Genomic DNA, 18,216 nt, shown 5'->3' on the forward strand with positions numbered 1-18,216 from the left:
TCTTTTGACCCTGGCTCTGGCCCTTTGACTTTTGAACTCGTGTTTCTTGATTCTGCCTGCATAACCAAAATATTGCCTGTGATTCTTGCCGCCAACTCCCTCTGGGTATCTCAGGTGGTAAGGGTGTTTTTGCCCCGGTAGCATTTCATGTCACGGATACGCGTTTGTTTAGTAGACCGAACTGTCAAAAAGTGATCGCAATAGTATTCGCGGTAACATGTTTTGTTCGTAACACCAGTTCATTCAAACACAGGGTGCTTACCTTGAGACTTACTGACCTTGAGACTTACTGTACAAAGTGAATTGGTTAGTTGTAGTATATTTAACCTGTGGTTTTTATTTGAGTTTAATAGAAGTGTTGTGTTTATAATGAATGGTTTAAAAATAAATGTACTTATATTTTTCTACCTGAAACCTTGAATCAGTGTTTGCTTGAGTCACAGTAATTGTGGTCCCTTTGTGTAATCTCTGCTACTGCTCATATACTCTTGAGATAAGCCTGGCTGCTCTGCCACTGCTACCACTCTGACATAGTAGTACAGGCTTGTACCAAAGGTAAAACTTGTATTGCCACCTGTTGTCTTAATTGTGTGTAGTGGTCCCTATGGAAACTGCACAGGATTCTGCCTAACAGGGACTGGTGAAGAGGTTATACAGAGTAGAGGCTATGCAGGAGCCCTGTGGGATGCCACATTTGATAGGACTGGGGATGGCAGTGGAAGAGTCCGAGAAAACCTTCATCACTCTCTCCTGAAGGAAGGAGGTTATCCATTCACATGGCTTCTGGGAGACGTTGGCTGTGGAGGAAAGATGGTGGCATAAGGTTTTATGATCTACCAGATCAAAGGCCGCTGAGAGGTCTAAGAGGAGGAGGAGGAGCACAGGTTTGCCTGCGTCTCTCAGGTCATCAATTTGATTTTTTTAGGTCAAGTAGTGCCGTTTCATTGCCATGTCGTGGTCGAAAGCCAGACTGGCGTAATCCAAGAAGGTGGTTGTCCTCAATGAATCTTTGAACTTACAGGTAGGCTGCTTTGTCCAAAATCTTTAGCAAGAAGGGGGCAGTGGTGATGGGTCTGTAGTTCCCTGGGACCAATGGGTCAAGAGATGTTTTTTAAAAATTATTTTTAGGAGCGGTCGAACCCAGGCTTCCTTGAGGGAAGTCGGTACATGGGACGACTGGAGGGAAGAATTGATGAAGGGGGCGAGGGCTGGGGCACAGTCCTTGATGATGTGTGCCGGGCAGGTGTCACCTTTACAGTTGGACGGCATGATAGACTTTGAGGGTGATGACTTCAGATTCGCTCATGTCAGAGAATTCAAACTTTGGCATCTGGCTGGAGGTAGTGACAGCTGGGGGTGCTGCAGGACAGGAGGCGAGTAGAGAGGATCGGGCCTTTTGGTGAGCTAGGATTTTGGTATGCAAGGAGTCAAGTTTGTCAAGCATGGCAGCTTGAATTTAGTTGCACCATGCCTCGTCCTTTTTGAGGGTGGATGGAGAGGCTGAGGGAGACTCCGGTTCCCTGAATATAGCGAAGATTTCCTTTGTCCCAGTGTTGTCGTTGTTAATCCTAGTGTTGAATGATGCAGCTTTAGCCTGTGTGATGGCTGTTTTATATTCTCTAGCAATGGCCTTAAAGGCTGGTTTGGAGACTTCATTGGGGTTTCTCTTCCAGGTGGCAAGCAACACCCTCTTTTTGGTGTGGAGGTCCATGAGTTCTTGTGAAAACCAGGCATTGGAATGCTTGGTTTTCTTCGCTTTTTTATAGGTGAGGGGAGTGATGGTGTCCACTGCAAGGGTTATGATCGTGTTAAAAATACTGGCTAGGAGGACAGGATCATTGGGGGACGGGGGCTGGGGAGCAGGTACAAGTAGGTGGGTTAGGAGATTATCTTTAGTCAACTTCTTCAAGCTCCTTGAGAGCGTGGCAGGGAGAATGATGGTAGGCTTAGATGGTCCCGTGGAGGTGTCGATGTGAAAGTTAATACAGAAGTGGTCGGACCAAGGGATAGGGGAAATGTCAAGGGGGGGGGAGAATGGGGCAATTATGTTGTGCAACCCAGTCAAGGGTACGTCCTTTAATGTGTTGGCTTGGTAATGACTTGGATAAACCCTAGTGTGGCTAGTGCTTTTTGTAGGGCGGGGGCGTTAGCATCGTTGGTGTCATCTAGCCCAAGATTGAGGTCACCCAGAAATACTACTTTGGTTGTTTTTTTAAGGTTGTCTGATAGTGTGTGGATGAGGACCTCTTGGAAGTCAGTGGATGGGCCCGGCGGGCGGTACACAAGATGGAAGGCAATGGTGGGATTGGGCAAGATCTTGAGTTTGATTAGGTATTCTGTGTTGTGTCCTAGTTCACCTTGAATTCTTCTAATTTCAAGTGTGTCCTTCGCAATGATGGCTTCACCCCCCCCCCCCCCTTTGGCCCACCCGATCCTGCATAACGATGGTGTAAGTAGTAGGGACGGCAATGGAGAGGGCAGGGCCCAAGGTGTCTTGTAGCCAGGTTTCACAGAGAAAGAGAAGATCGAGCTTATTCTCAATGATCAGGTCATGCACATGAAGTGTGCGAGCTGGGATTGAGCGGGAGATAACCAGGGCACATTTAAGCTGGGTAGAGGAGAGGATAGATGGGTGGCCAAGGTGGAAGATTGTGCGGTCCCATAGTCAATGGTCATAGGAGGTGGGGAAATTGGCAGTGGAACATCAGCAACATCTTTGACCAACATTAATGGGGGTGGGGGGCATCAGGCAGTGTAACATCAGCAGCATCTTTGACCAGTATTAATAGGGGGCAGCAGGCAGTGTAACATCAGCAGCATCATTGGCCAACATTAATGGGGGGGCAGCAGGCAGTGTAACATCGGCAGCATATTTGACCAACATTAATGGGGGGGCAGCAGGCAGTGTAACATAAGCAGCATCATTGACCAACATTAATGGGGGCGGGGGCAGCAGGCAGTGTAACATCAGCAGCATCATTGACCAACATTAATGGGGGCGGGGGCAGCAGGCAGTGTAAAATCAGCAGCATCATTGACCAACATTAATGGGGGGCAGCAAGCAGTGTAACATCAGCAGCATCAGACAGTGCAAAAACATTGGTACAGACAGAACTTAAAGGATGCGCTGTATTTAATGCATCAGCCAACGCACTGGTGGGAGTTGCAGAGCTGGTGGCTATTTGGGTGGCCTTGTGCACAATGGCCGGTTGCGGGTCGAGGGCTCGCGTATCAGAGAAAGGTAGTGCCTTTGAAGTGTTTGTGGATGTCCGGAAGTCCATAACTATGCGCAGTAGAGCCTCAGGTTGCGAAGTTGCCTTACAAATTGGAGGCTGCATGGGATACTGGCAGCAGCTCTCCGTTGTTGTGTTGGTTATGGGGTCAGAGGCACCTGGAGGCAGTGATTCTACAATGAAGAAGCTGTCCCGAAGAGAGCGTCCCTTGTGCTCGCCGTGGAGATGCTGGCAGAGAGAATATTTAACGTGAAGTTGGGCCGGCTTCCAGGCAGTCTATGGCAGCTGTTTGTGTGGCGGCGCAGGGCACACAATATAAATCAAAGGATATTTCCTTTTATGAAAGAAAGGTATACTAGGAAAGGAAAATGTATGCTAGAGAGGGTGTTAGGAAAGATTTCTTAATTGTGGGTCATTTTCCTTCCATGTGGCAACCCCTAAACTTTTTGCTGTTGTTTTCACCATGATCTAGACTTTGCCAGAGAAGTGCAGCCTTCTGGCGCACTCCTCTGGGCTTTCGCTCCATTCTTACGGGGAAACTGACATGCCCTTAAGACAGTCAGTACCGGGAAACGTTGTTTTCCGTAGTTTCTTTATCGTGTTGCAGCTTGCGCGCAACATGGCACAAGAGGGCACTGTAAGTGAAGTTACTGCTCTCTTGGGTCTCTAGTCTTCTACAGGCCCTAGATACTCTTTGGATTGTAAATGAACGGTGCAAGTGAATCACGGACGGGATTGGTGGCAGCAATCGTTTCTTGTGTTTTTGAGCTCCTTTTGGCGTTTTAAGCGCGTTTCTCACGCTTAGCCCAAAATGGTGGCCTGGCTTCCGAAATGGCCAGACCACGAGGCTCTTTGTCCTGTCCGCTGACCGTCTTGCCCCCTTCACCTCCCCCAGGTCGAGCCGACCTGGGGCCTTCCTTATTTGGGCATTTACTTTCCCGCGAAACACAGATGGTGTGTGCCTCCAGGATGGGGGCTGGGATGTCTGGTCCCAATACACATCCTGGGCGCCAGAGAGTCTAGGGTGGTGTGAATGCCTGGGACCCCTGTGGTCCGTGATGAGGTCCACATATGGTGTGAGTGTTTTATGAGCGGATCTCCCATTGGGTCCCCTCCGTTTTGGCGCAAAGGGAACCGTGGATTAGAGGGGGCTGGAAACGCCACTACCATGTCGATCTCCTGAGTTCTCACGAACAAAGGAATACAGGAGCCAAGTATCCTGCAACCACGAGGCTGAACCGAGGAATCGCTGGTGACCCGCTGAAGGACTGCTCCTCTGCACTGCTGTCGCCTTGTGAAACCTTTTCTACCCCGGATCGAACGAGAAGGCCTGTACTGGTACTTCGACCCTTGGAATAGTGGGGACAGCTATTCTCGGCATCTTCACCATCTCCTGCACGTAAGCCTTCGGAAGTGTCTCTGGGCCATCCAGCAGACTGACCAGCCTACCCAGGAGTCTTGCTCTGTAACCGCCATCAGGTTGTGTTCTATTACGAGTCCTTGTCACTCTCACACGATTTGTACACTTGGCATTCCCAGGTCTGAAGTGAGTAGTGTAGATTTGGCTGAAATACACACGACCGCTCCGTTGCCCTGCTGTGGTAATAAACTGTGCGGGTTCACTGCGTTTGGGACGTCCTCAACTTCTGCTGCTGCGGAATCTACACGACGACGAGACGTCCCCTGCTCCTATCTGAACCTGCCCGCACTGAAACTGACGCGTAGAAGCCTGGGTCTACTTGTATCGGGGACCGGTGAGTAGCAACGCTAGGAACTGGTCGCCCTCCTGCAGGAGCCCATAGCTTTTCCCCGCTGTGTCTAACAGCACGCCTTTCCGTACTCGCGCTCTGCTTCTGCCCACAGTGGAGGCTGCGCTTGAGTCGCAGAGCTCTGTCCATCTTCATTTGTTCACTGAACTAAACTGCCTGATTCCCTCGAAGAGACTCCCCTTTTTGCCCATTGGCACCAGCGTGTGCTCGTACTTTTGAGCACAAGGCTCCACTCTTCGTAGGGCTTGGACTTCCTTTTAGTTAGGTGCCTCTGAAGGCGGACTGGGCCTAATTATTATTCGCACTGCCTGTTTTCCTCCCCATCTAGGTGGTCTACACATTTCGTGCGTCTAACTCGTTAGACTTGTTTGTATTTGTATATATATTGTATTGGTTTGGTATGTGTTGGTTTACTGGAGTTTTATTGTGATTTCCCGCTACGGTCAATGTTACAAAGGCCTTGTAATGTGTATATATTTTTAATATAACACCTGCTTGGAGTAATTTGTGAGTGTCCTTGCTTTGTGTGCTCATTGCAGGCTTTCAGTCACCCTCACCCCTCTTGAGACCTAGTCTTGACCGCCACGATCGCTACCCTGATTGGTCTGGCTTGTCCAGAGGTTACCCTGTTCCAAGAATCTAGGCTGGCCTTCTGAACCTCTGGCCCTCCAGGACAGAGTTCAGAAATCCGTCTTAACAGAGGGAGAGTGGAAATAAGGAGAATTCATTAAATACACGATGGAGAGAATCCAGAATACAAGTGAATGGAATGTGTAAGAAGAACTGAAGGTGTAAGAGGCAGGAGAAAGCCTGATTATATACGTCTTTAAATCCAGTTTTTCAGTGCATTATCCTTCGCTTGCCTTCACTGAGTTTTTCAAATGAACTGCACCTGAGGCCTCTCATAAATACAACCACAGTGAACCTCAAAAGCATATCGTGAATCAAGACGCCCTTGAAATACTAGAAGTAATTCTGGAATGCCTCAAACAGCAGTACCATGCCTGGGCACCGGCCATCTACCTGATGTGGCCACTGGGACCGACCATCTACCCATGTCGCCACTGGGCACGGGGACCGACCATTTACCCGATCTGGCCAATGGGCATGGCCTGTGGCCATGTGCAGTGGCCACGTTGCATGGGCCAAGACATTTTGGACATAGCCCTGGCCCCTCCACACCACCTGTTGCAGCCAATGCAGGTTCATTGAACAGCTCAAAAGTTATAACCATTTAGCATTCTTCCTGTGGGAAATCCAGGTTAGCTTACTCATGAAGGCAGAGTCACTATCCCAGACATTTTAATTCAGAGGGTGCCTGTTAGAACATGTTTAGTCACCAGCCATATTTAAAGTTAACTAACTTAATCAAACTTTTTAACCTTAGCGTGGTTTTCAAGTTGAATGTGAGATAAATTATGAATTTCAAGGAGCTTTGCTGGCCTCAACTGACCTACCTGTTGTCAACATACACACTCTATGTGGAGGAGACAAGGTTAGTTCTGTCTATCCTGTTGACTCCTGTTGCTTGTGAATCTTTATTCCTTTGATGGCCTGCTGTTAGTTTTGGATTGTTTTTTTGATGGTAGCCAATCCTTCTTGTTGCCTTGTTTTTCCAGACACAGGTTGCATCACTTTGTCGCAGTACATCTTGCTTGATCCCATTCTCCTCTTCTTCATCATGGGCGCAGTCTTGTGTATGGTCAAATTCAACTCATGTGCAGAAAGGTAAGACTGTGTGGCAAGTGCAGCTTCTGCGTCCCACCGGTCAGCTGGTACATGTGTGAGGCTTTACTGTAAATCAACTTGAGGTGGGTTCCTCTCACTTGCTAAACCTTCTACCCTTCTGTCACTGTGCTGTCAAGTTACTGCAGTGCCTTAAATTGAAGAAACTGCTTCCCTCCTGCTCCCATGACCCACAAATCCCTTTACAGTAATTATACTAACTTGGTCTTTTATCCCACTGACCTCACAGTGAGCAGGACTTAAATTCAGAAAACAACAAATCCCAGGGTGCTCCCGTGCCCAAATGCGTAGTTTAAACGGTCATGGTGTGTGTCGAAGTAGTAAAGGGATTTTAAAAAAGCCTTCTTAAAACTATTCAAGAACTGTTGTTTTATCACTTGCAGGTCTTAATGCCCATGAACCGGCCAGTTTGCTGACTCTTCTGTAACATCACTGCGAAACCTGCATTAAGTGCCCTTGCTTTGCTCGGGCCTTGAGTGGTGGCTAGTTACAGTCCGGGCCAGCCCACTGCCCTGGTAGTTATTCTCTTTTAGAAAAAGAAAATCGTGCTATGTGAAGGTCTGTTCATTGAGGCAATAACCATTGTTTGGTTCTGCTCTTTATTAAGGTGTATTGCCTTAGTCAAGGAAGTGTGGTGTTAAAGATTTGATTGTTAATAAAAGAAAGCTGATGTTGTCCCAGAAAGCAGATCCTATTAGACCACAAATCACGGTGACCGATTCATGGCATCCTCCCATCCATGACACTTTAACCTGGGAAAGTTTCTTTTTAACTTGTTGGTCTCACTGAATTGACACTCCTCCTCTTTCTCCTGCAATGACGATCCCATGAGGATGGAAAGGCTACTTACTGTAACAAATTGAGTGTCCTAACCCCACCCCAAAAGCCTTGGGTATTCTGCGAACGAGGAAACGAGCCTATGTTGACCTGTGGGCCAGTACAGTGAACTACCTATAGGCAAACAAGGGTGGTATCCAGTGTCGTCCTCCTGATCTATACCACATGAACAGTGCAGCACAGGCCCTAAAGCTGCAACCCAAAGTAACAGTACTTCTTCCTACTCCATGTGTCCAGTTCCCAGTTATGCATGATGCCAGTGATAGAGGCTCTGAATCCTGAGCGGGAGGGTCCCAATCAGAGCTTATATGATTATATGATTAAATCAGAGGCTAACTTCTCGGAGAAAGCCACAGCTTGGATTACATCATTGCTGGACAATAGATCTATGAGAATCTTCTCCCCCTCTGTCACTGCTGAACCTTCCCCTGTCACATGTGGTGTCCCCTAAGGGTCATGTGTGTCCCCGACACTCTACAACGTTTTCACAAAATCTCTTTTTGACATACTGGACCGTATGGGCGTCACGTACACCAACTACGCTGACGATACCCAAATACGTATTCCCATCACGGGTGACAACAAAATTACTCCCTAGCTATCAACACCATTTATCAAGTCATCCAGGCCTGGACGGCGCAGCATGAACTGTGTTTAAATGACGAGAAGTCTGACCTCCTCATCTTAGGTTCACCCAAAAAACTCAGTAAACTTGACTCCTAATTCAAGTCCTTCAGCATCGATAGTAACTCCATCAAAGTGGCCAAGGACACCAAGACATTAGGTATTTATCTTGATTCCACCCTCTCCCTATCCAGACAAACGAATGCAGTCTCCTCCGACGCATCTTACACATGCAAGCTTATCACAGCTTGCCGCCCTTTTCTGTCTCCTGCCAATTGCACAACTCTAGCCAGGACTCTTGTCCTCTCCGAAATCCATTACTGCAATTCCCTCTATCTGGGCACTAACCAATGCAATATCAGAAAACTTCAAATCATCCAAAACAACGCTATTAGAGCGGCCCTGAACATCCCTAGAATGGCACATATCTCTGAATACAGACGGAGCCTTCGCTGGCTCTCAGTTACCGAAAGAGTCTCTCTTAAAGCCTTGGCACTCACATATAAAAGTATCGCTAACCTAGCCCCCAGCTACCTTTCCAACAGGTTCACCTCGCACTCAGCTGCGAGACCTCTCAGAAGCGCACACACTAATTGCCTTGTCATCCCACGGTTCAACCTCCAAAAATCTGGAGGCCGCAGTTTCCCTGTCCTAGCAGCCAAGCTGTTGAACACACTATCCAACCCACTCGGAGCTGAACCTTCCTTCACTGCCTTCAAGCATAATGCCAAAGCTTGGCTGTCCACCCTCGACTAAGGATGACTATTGACTGTAACAATATTCTATGACACCACAGGCTATTTTTATGTCTCTGCCATTGCATTCTGCCCTATCCTGTAAATTGGATACCTTTGTTTGTCACTTGTATATTGTAAATTGTATACCTTTGATTATGTCAGGTGTATATTTTGTATATTCTAAATGTAAATACTTCAATGTAAGCTGACTGTAACTAAATAATGCGCCTGGTTGCGCTCGGCCTTGTGCGCTATACAAATAAACAAAATACAAAAATTTGCAGAATCGGAGCCATCCCTGTCCCTGCCGTGAAATTCAAGCTCTGTGAATGTGATGCACGAGCACTCGCAGCACAGGTCCACCCTTCCTCATTGAATTCAGCTTACCTGCATGGGTCATTGCAGGGGAAGTTTGCGCTGGAGGAGCCAGTAGTCTGTGTGGAGTAGATGTGTAGCCCTGGGCGGAATGCAGAACCTTTGTTTGGTTCCAAGATGGCTGCCGTATTTTGATGCCTTAAAGAGAAATGCCAAGCCAGCAGGTTATTCCAGTTACTTACTGGGGCTTGTAAACCAACTGGGGGGGGAGGGGGGTCTAAGAGAAGAAGTACCACAGTACCACCAATACCAAGATCCTAATTCGGGTAAAGGAATATAAAAGTGTGAAGGAGGCAGTTACCCTAAGCATTCAGAACCGGGAGAACAGTACGAAGATAATCCATTTGAGGTATGCCTAAGATGAATAAGGGGCCTGAGAAAGTACACTGATCTGCAAGAGTGGAGAGGCCTGAGAAAGCAGAGGCCTGTAAATAACGAGGCCTGCTAGACTGAGGCCAGACCACAAAGGTGGCGATTGCTCAGAGGGTGACTGAGCAAGCAGTGCACGGTAGCCCGAGGTGCCAAGTAAGCTGGCCATTGAAACTCTGAGCTAAACTGGGCAATATGCTCCTGGAAGCTTATAAACAGCGATGCTCTTTCAAGGAGACTGTGTTTGATGAGAGTCCAAGTAGTGTGCCGGCCGCAATAACCATGAGGATGTGGCAGGAAGTCTTGAATAGAGTTGGGCGCAATAGCCCCATGTCTCTGAGGAGACCCTAGATGGAGAATTTTAGGTAAGATTTTAAGGTTAGTGCGAAATCTCCCCAACTTGTGAGACACCTACAACCTTTTGCTAGACTTGTGGAATATTTTTCCTTCTACCTCAGTCAGTGGCATCCTTTTACTCTTTTTATGGGTGTTCCTTTTTAAGACTTTCCATAGTTTCTTTGATCCAACTTTTTGGCATATATAGCCTATAGTTGCTGGGTTTCCCTTTGGGGCTCCCCTTTTTAAATTTTCTATAGCTAAGCTTGTGAGAACTACAGTTTCAACCCCCTTTACATTTTATATAGTGAGCCAGCACACCCCACCTTATGGTGAGTGCTAGGGGATACAATGTATCCCCTTTCTTAGTTAACTCTAACATTTTTATTTTTGTTACATTTGCAAGTTTGCTTGAATGGCTGGTGGCAGTGGTTTTACCTTTTTGACTAAAAGTCATTTTTACTAGCAGGCGTTAATTCAGCCTTGGTAATGCACAGAAGGGGCACCATTTTTCTAAAATGGTGGGCTCCTTCTGTTTTTTGCCATTTCTTGCTTGTTTGTAGTTTCTGAGGTCTTCCCCTGCCATTCTAGGTGGGAATGACCTCAGTGGGAGTTTTGTTCTCGGCAGGAATCCCTTGCGTTCCCTGGCAAGGCTCCAGAGTGTCTGAGAACGCAGAAAGTGAGGGAGGAGTCCAAAACTCTGCACCCCTTTGTCTTTCACCTTTCCTAAAAGGAGCCCAGTCTCAATGCGGGGCTGGCTGTCCTGATTGAACACCCAGACCGCCCCTTTCTGTAAAATGCAGGGATAGATTGCAGAAGTAGTGCTGTAGTTCCTGTTAATTACTCCGAGTCTGCAAGCTGCTGACAAGTCGACCACTGGACCTGAATCCAAAGAGGAAGATGAAGAAAACATGGCTGAGGTGATTTCCAGCGACTGGAGAGCCTGCTGTGTAACTAGAGCCTGCTGTAGCACTCCCTTCCAAGCGACCTGGGGACTCCGAAAACGACAACTGTGTCCCAGAGCCTGGTGAGGTCCACTAGAATCAAGAAGACCTGCATTTTGAGCTATCGCATGACATACTGTGTCCTTGCTGGGCTGCAATACCCTTGGACCTCGAGCCATCTGCGGTGCACAGTCTTCTGAAATCCAAATCAAGCTAACATTTTGGTGGCATCCTGCTGGGCCTCCAGAGACACAATTTGAGTCCTTGAAGTCACCTCACTAGAGTTTTGCACCAGATTAGAGACGAATCCGACCAGCAATATTAGTCTTCTCCTGGCTCCTGAAAATGGCGCCAAACCCACAGAGCCGCATCCAGCCGCAAAGTAACTCTTGCCTGGAGCCTCTGTTGATCCCTGCTGCAAAGTCCTTTCCAGGGTCCTGTTTTCAGTCTTCATGACGAGGATTTCATTGACCGGGTTTTTGGCTGCAGATCCTGAAGTCTTCCTGCTACAAACTCTTCTTCTGTGCTGAGGTACTATGTTGGATGGGGTATTTACCAGCTTTTGTGATTCCTGTGTAGACTTTGGGTGTTTCCTGTGATTGGGAGGCCTTTCACCCAGGCCCACTCCTGGAATCCTCCTAAGGTGTCTTCTCGGACGTCCCTGGACTCTAACTCTAAAGTGAAATACTTACTTGTTTGAAGAGACTTCCTCAGGAACTCTGACTTTCCCTGCAACTGAACCCTATATCACCCTGCCTACAGCTGGCACCGGGACCACTAGGGTCCCTCTTCTGCCTCTGAGAGAACTCGTGCGACAGACAAGGGAAGGACTGGCTAAGTTACTTAACTTGTGAAAGAGGTGGTTGGTAACTTCCCCTCTGAGAGTGAGCAGTTACAAAAGTTCTTACTTACCTTGAATGAGGTTTGCCATTCTGAAAAGTGTGGTGTGTGTGTGTATATGTATAAGTATGTGTGTGTGTGTGTGTGTATATATATATATATATATATGTTTTTACTCACCTGTGAATTGGGTGTGCCTCTTCCCAAAGGTAATGCTGTTGGCTTCACTTTTACATTTATATTCTAAAAGAAATAGCACAGTATAGCAACTGGGTCTTGCTTCCCCTGACCTGCCACTTAGAATAAGTCCCCCATAGGTTTTACCTGCCTAGAATAGCTGTGTGCAATTCTTAAAAAGTGTCCTGTAGGTGTAGCTGACTTTGGTCTGCCTGGTGCAATCCTAAGTTAGTGTAGAAAGTTATTACTTACCTTAGTCTTTGTTGTACTGATCTGGAAAGCAATTGTAATTATAGATTACACCATAAGGCCTTGCTCACCTGGTATAACGTGTGCTGCCCTGAAGGTCGTTATAGGTTTATACTGTTCGATGAATTTGTGTTCCTCCATTCCAAAAAGTATCCTGGTAACAGGGTTGGTTTACTAAGTGATTCCATAGCTGACTGTCACTGCATGACTGATGGGGTCTACTACCCTTGACTTACTGTAAAGTAATCTAAAAGTAACCAGTGGTTTTACTCTCCATGAATAGGTGTGTCCTATACTAAATAGTTTTGATACAGTGTGACTTCCCTAGAAAGACTATTTGTTTTCTGAACTGGGTATATGGTTTGGTCTGTGTACTTTAAAGCATTGTGTTGTGTTCTAATGTGTTTGTGACTCTATGACACAGTACTTACCCTCAAGACTTAACTTGGCCTAACCTGTATTTATAATAAGCCTTTATTTTGTATAATACTTGGTTGTGTTTCTGTTGAACCCTTGGTATACTACAAGTCATTTGTACCTTCCTACAGCCCTCGCCCCCCCTAAGATTCACCCAGCTGCTCTGTCTACGCTACCAAATACTCGGGTGGTACAGCCTTATGCTAAGAGTGGAGTTTTGTACTGTCTCAGTTGTATGGTTTTACTAAGCCCTTAGTTGGACTTCAGAAAAGCTGTCTTAACAGAGCAGCAGAGGGGGACCAGTATTGCTGCCAGAGTGGGAACCTTGATGCTCTATAGTTTATCCTTTCCCTGCATGTGTTCAGAGAGAACAACTCCTAGTTTTCTTCGCACATAAGCCCTGGGATGTACGCTTATTCATCCCATTACTTATTGTGGAACGAATACAGTATTTCAAATATTTGTTGCATGCCATGTGTTCTTTTGGTGTGCTCTATTGCTTGTAACTCTAGTTCTCAGACACAGGGATCTTTGAAAAGGGGCGAGGGGAAGGGAGGAGAGGGTAGAATCCTTACTCGCTTTCACTGAAAAATAATCTGACCGGAACTGGCAGTAGACTGCATGATGAGTAATCGAGCAGATGGACCGCCTTCGGGTGACAGTATTTTTCTCTATCATGGCTTGTCTGTCTAGTTACTTGTTTTCCTTTTTTTGAGGGTGCGATGTAAAACGGCACAAATATGAATATTTCAGAGGCCTTGTTTTTTTTTTATTTTAAAAAAATGCCAGGCATGTAGTTTTGAACCTGCAAGAGTGATTCATCTTTATTTTAAGGAAAATGTTCTGAGAACCTGCCCATAAGCGGAGCTATTCAGTGTGAGTTTTCTGAAGAAACCCATTATGATAAATGAGTCGCTTTTCTGTAATGGTTCAGTTATTTCCTCCAGGAAGCTTTGATTTCATCAATATCTGTGGTGGAGAAGTGAGGTTGTGCGACCTGTAGATTCTGATGCAGGAAGACGAGTGGTTTTAAACACTCTAAAGACACGAGGTGGGCTGCAGTGACATCTAAAACATGAACTACAAAAAGCAAATATTTAAAATAATCTTGTCAAATGTTTTCTGCACATAAGGCCTCTCATCTCCTGGAAGGAAAATGTCCACAACCTCCAATTCTTCGTACAGCCCTCATGTCTTATTTAAATGCAGGACAACCACACCATTCCTATGAGATAGTTTTTAAAGGATTAATTTCAGGCTAATGCATCCTGTCACTAGTTTTGCCCTTTCTCTGTGTTCCCCAGTCCGTTCTCCAAGTCTTGGTGGTACTGGCTGCTTCTGACGGGTGTGAATCTCGCTGGTGCCTTGGGAGTGAAGTTTGTTGGGGTCTTCGTGGTCCTGCTGGTTGGACTGAACACAGTAAATGACCTCTGGAAGTTGGTGGGCGATCTGAGCCTCACGTTGGTAAGTCCAAGTGCATTTCTGGAGTGTTTTGATTATTTAGCATCTATCTGAGTGCGTGCATTAGGTTCAGTTACCCTTAAGGTCGGGTGGGATAATTGTTTCTAGTAATACGTGTCAATGAATTTGTTGTTTGTGCCACCTGTGGCAAAGTGATTATTATTTGCCTTTCTCTAAAGGTCAGGGTATGGTGACCACCTGGGCCACCTGCTACGTGATGCAGGGCCTAGGTTTGGCGTGGGGAGGAGCCATGCCTCTTCCTGTGTGCTTGGCAAGGACTTGGCGAAGGGCACTGTAGTCAACATGGCTCCTTTTCAGAAAATGAATGTCGGTGGCAGAAGTTTAGAGAGAGACCATGCCATCAAGCCAAGTAGACTCCAGAGAGGACACTAATCGAGGATACAGTGCAACAAAAGGTTTCTTGGGGTGTTTACCAGAAAAGTGGGTCAACATAAGTAGAAGAGGGGCAAATAAATCCAAACAAAATTCCTTGTTCTAAGATTCTGTTCCCGAACAGTCTCCCTGGCATCACTCGTCTCTTCGCACAAGTTTGTTTTTGGATTGTACCCCCCATTCTGACTGGTTTCTCCCCAGGGTGAAAGGATTGGTCGCCTTGTTGAGAGATGCCAAGCGCTCCAACTGCAAAGCCAAGCTTGGTTGCAGTAGTGCTCACAGGATCTAACAAAAGGAAGGAAAGAGCCCTGAGGACCCTTGCGTCCCCCGCACAACCACTAGACTGAGGCCAGTCAAAATTCTTCAAGATGTAGATCAAAGTTTATAAATTGACTCATTTATAGTCAAAACAGTAATTCATATATACTCTCAAGTGGTTCGTTTAATAGTGTAGTCAAACAAAATAAAGAACTCTGTGTTTTGGGTATCCCCCTTCATCAGGAGCAGAATTAAGTCATCAATTCAGCAGGTTCAGTCTTCCATTACTACAAGGTAAATGCAGTAGATTAACCAATTATGTACTTAAATGCCCAACTTGCTTTGCAAGAAAATAGATTTGACGATCATTGAAAGATCGAACTCCCATGTTTAGGATCCCCATTCACCTGGATTCCAGTAGAGGACAATTTTAGTGAACAAAAAGCAATCCTAGTGGGCAAAATTGCTCTTCACCTCAATCTCCACATCACAATCTGGCCCAATCTGTGGAAAAGTAGAAAAACCAATATGGCTAGGTGGAGTCCTAAAGTAACTGCTTAATTCCCATGGTTAAATAATTAGAAGCAAGAGGCTCAACTGTGTCAATAGATCAGTAAATTGCCATCTTACCTAAAGATAATAGGCAGAGATAAATACTGTTGTCTTCTCGTTGAGAAAGTCTGAGTCAATGAGACTGATCTGTACAATCAAAAAACTAAATGTCAGTAATATAGCTAAATATGAATCTAAAGTCCTAGGCATGTATAAGTCGAAAGAAATTCTTCTTACTTTTTTTAAAGGTACGAATCAGTGACTCAACGGTCAGTGCAGAGTCAAGACTGGTCTCTGTAAGTGTCAACAAATGTAGCATGTACTACTGAAAAGACAAAAACATCGGAGGGTTGAATCACTACTTTAGTTATTCAATCCCTAAATGGAATGTAGTTAACCCAAAGGTAAAGTTCCTTACTCACCAATGCGTGGTAACCCTTCTCGTGGTATACAGGATCTCCCAGAGTTGATCTATGCGAGCTGTGCTGCTCTTTCCCCTCAAACTGATCCTGTCACCTAGGCCCCATGTATCTTCTAATTGAATAAACGCTCTCTGGCAGCCCATCTCTGTTCTCCTCCTATAGATGGTTAGATAGCTGCTGTCTCACAGTCTGACTGTGGCTGACCGGGTTTCGGACGAAATGTCAGAATAAAAATTACCGACCCCACCAAAATACCTAAAACACACACACCATGACAAGTTACTACCAAAAGTTCGAACTTTTCATGTTATGTGTTGAGGTGTTTTGGTGGGGTCGGTATGGGGCTGGGGGGTGTCCCCATATATACAGTATAGGGAACGGGGTGTTGCAGTGGACACCCCCCGCAGCTCACCGAGCGGAAAAAAAAAGCTGCGGGCTGCGAGGGTGTCTCCCGCAACACCCTGCTTACTATACAGTATAGTGAGTGGGAGTTGCGGGGGACACCCCTGCAGCTGGACAAAGAAAAAAGAAAAGGACCCTGCGGCGCTGGTTCTCGATCATGGAAGTGAAAGGGAACTGGCACTGCAGCGACACAGCGTGAAGGAAGGAAAGGTAAGTAGGGTGGTGGGGGTGTATGCATGGATGGTTTTCTGTTGGATGTTTGCATGGGAAATGTACAAACATTTGTAGTGCGTACATTTCAGTCCGCGACGAAAAAATCACATAGATCCGCTGACCGTATGCCTATAAAACCTCCCTGCTTCTCCTGTCTGCTTTTCCTTCTATTCCAGCAGCTTCCTCGTTATATGGCAGGGCCCACCTCCAGCCAATTCTGCAATCTCCTCTTCCCCTTCTCCCTGATTTCCTCCAACTCCTGTTTCCTCCTTTGCTCTCAAATGCTTTCCTCCAAACACTGCCTCTCCCCACTTGCTTGATTGTTCTCCTCCAGCCTCTGTCCTCTCCCCTCCTGCTCGATGTTCTCCTCTTGCAATCTCTTGCCCACAATGTATTAGCATTTTTGCTTAATAGCTCTGCTCCCTCCTAATCCACTACCTTTTTACAGAGTCAAACTATTTGAACTTCTGGCAAGACCATATTGTATCCTAAAGATGGTTGATTCAATTTGGTCTGTACCAAGCTAGTTACATTTACGAATGTGCTGAACATTCTCACCTAGGGACTTTGGGATTGTCATACATGGGGCATACCTAACAACCTTTTGGCATATTCATTTTATTGTCTAATCCTTTTTTGCTATATGTACGCCTTATGTTTATGAGATTTACTGTAGAAATGCTTTTTTCTCTTTTGTATCCCCTTGTGTCAAGTATATGTTTAAATTGTTATTTGATATTTGGATTAACAATTCTCAATAAAATCATGAAATCCAAAAATCAAATCTCGCTCAAGAACCCAGATGAGCAGATGTGGAGCTTTTCCTACTTGCAAAAGCTGAAGGGGTCTGCGAAATGGAAATCTCAGACTTCAGATTTGCTCCAGTAACATCCCCCAAGCATGTCATGGAAGTTCTGCAAATATCTTTAGCCAGCATCCCACCGTCTTATTTTAAATAATTCTATTTTTGAGAGCTAGACTGAGATCCAAGGAGATGATCAATATTAAGTTCCGGAGCCTATGATGGTAACCCGTGTTGTTTCTTCTGCAGGTCACTGTGGGGAAACACTTGCTGTCGCGCATGCTTGGCCTGATAGTGCTACCACTCGTCATTTATGCTGCGCTCTTTGCCGTTCACTTCGCTGTGCTGAATCGGAGGTACGCCTGAAGCAGTATTTCGTGTTCACACTTTGCTTCTGCTTGTTTGTGTCTGCACTTTGTAGCGAGCTGGTATACAGCTCATCCGTTTCATGTGGTTGGAATGATGGTCTTGGTTTAACAGGATGCTATCTAGGGTTTACTGTCTCTTTCAGTAAAGCAAAGGAGCCCAGTAAGTGAAACCAATCGAGATAGAAACCCAAAACACCAGGCAAATGACAGAGCTGAGCAAAATCATATGACAAAGACATTGGATATATTGTATACCTGTCTTAAGAATGGGTAGAATATTGGTCGAAATCATTCTGAAAGCTAATCCATGTAATTCTTCTTTTGCTTTGAAAGAGCACTTCTGCTTCTCCTAAGAAAGATAAGGGAGGAGGGGGGTGAACAACATCCTTGGCCCAGGTCTGGGATCACAGTTCTATCATCCTCCAGTTTTTCCACTGAATGTTATTGTGGTGGGTAGCGAAGAGGGCAAGGTTGTGGGCTCAGACAACGTCTTTCATTTCACTTTGAGCAGAGGGAGCCTGACATTAAGGAAGAGACCATGGATTCTTCTAGATTATCGCAGAGCTTCCACTCACTGGCCCATAGTAGAGGCAGGTATTCCATGACAAAGTAAAGGTCTACAATAACCAGGCCTTCTTGACATTTGCTTCTGTGCCCAATCTCGTATGAATTTCGGGTGGGTTACTCCGACA

General features: G+C 46.0%; 1 protein-coding gene across 2 annotated transcripts in view; it reads left to right on the top strand.

The window, feature by feature from the left end:
* POMT2 (protein O-mannosyltransferase 2) overlaps window positions 1-18,216 on the top strand; it is a 296,276-nt gene that overhangs the window by 35,284 nt on the left and 242,776 nt on the right. For both annotated transcript variants that reach the window (XM_069638005.1, XM_069638004.1), the window contains exons 5-7: window positions 6,622-6,730; window positions 13,958-14,117; window positions 17,406-17,512. In XM_069638005.1, coding sequence (XP_069494106.1) covers window positions 6,622-6,730; window positions 13,958-14,117; window positions 17,406-17,512 — 376 coding nt within the window. The remainder of the gene's footprint in view (window positions 1-6,621; window positions 6,731-13,957; window positions 14,118-17,405; window positions 17,513-18,216) is intronic.

This window comes from Ambystoma mexicanum, chromosome 14 (assembly GCF_040938575.1).
Source record: "Ambystoma mexicanum isolate Mex_15411 chromosome 14, UKY_AmexF1_1, whole genome shotgun sequence".
NCBI lineage: Eukaryota > Metazoa > Chordata > Amphibia > Caudata > Ambystomatidae > Ambystoma > Ambystoma mexicanum.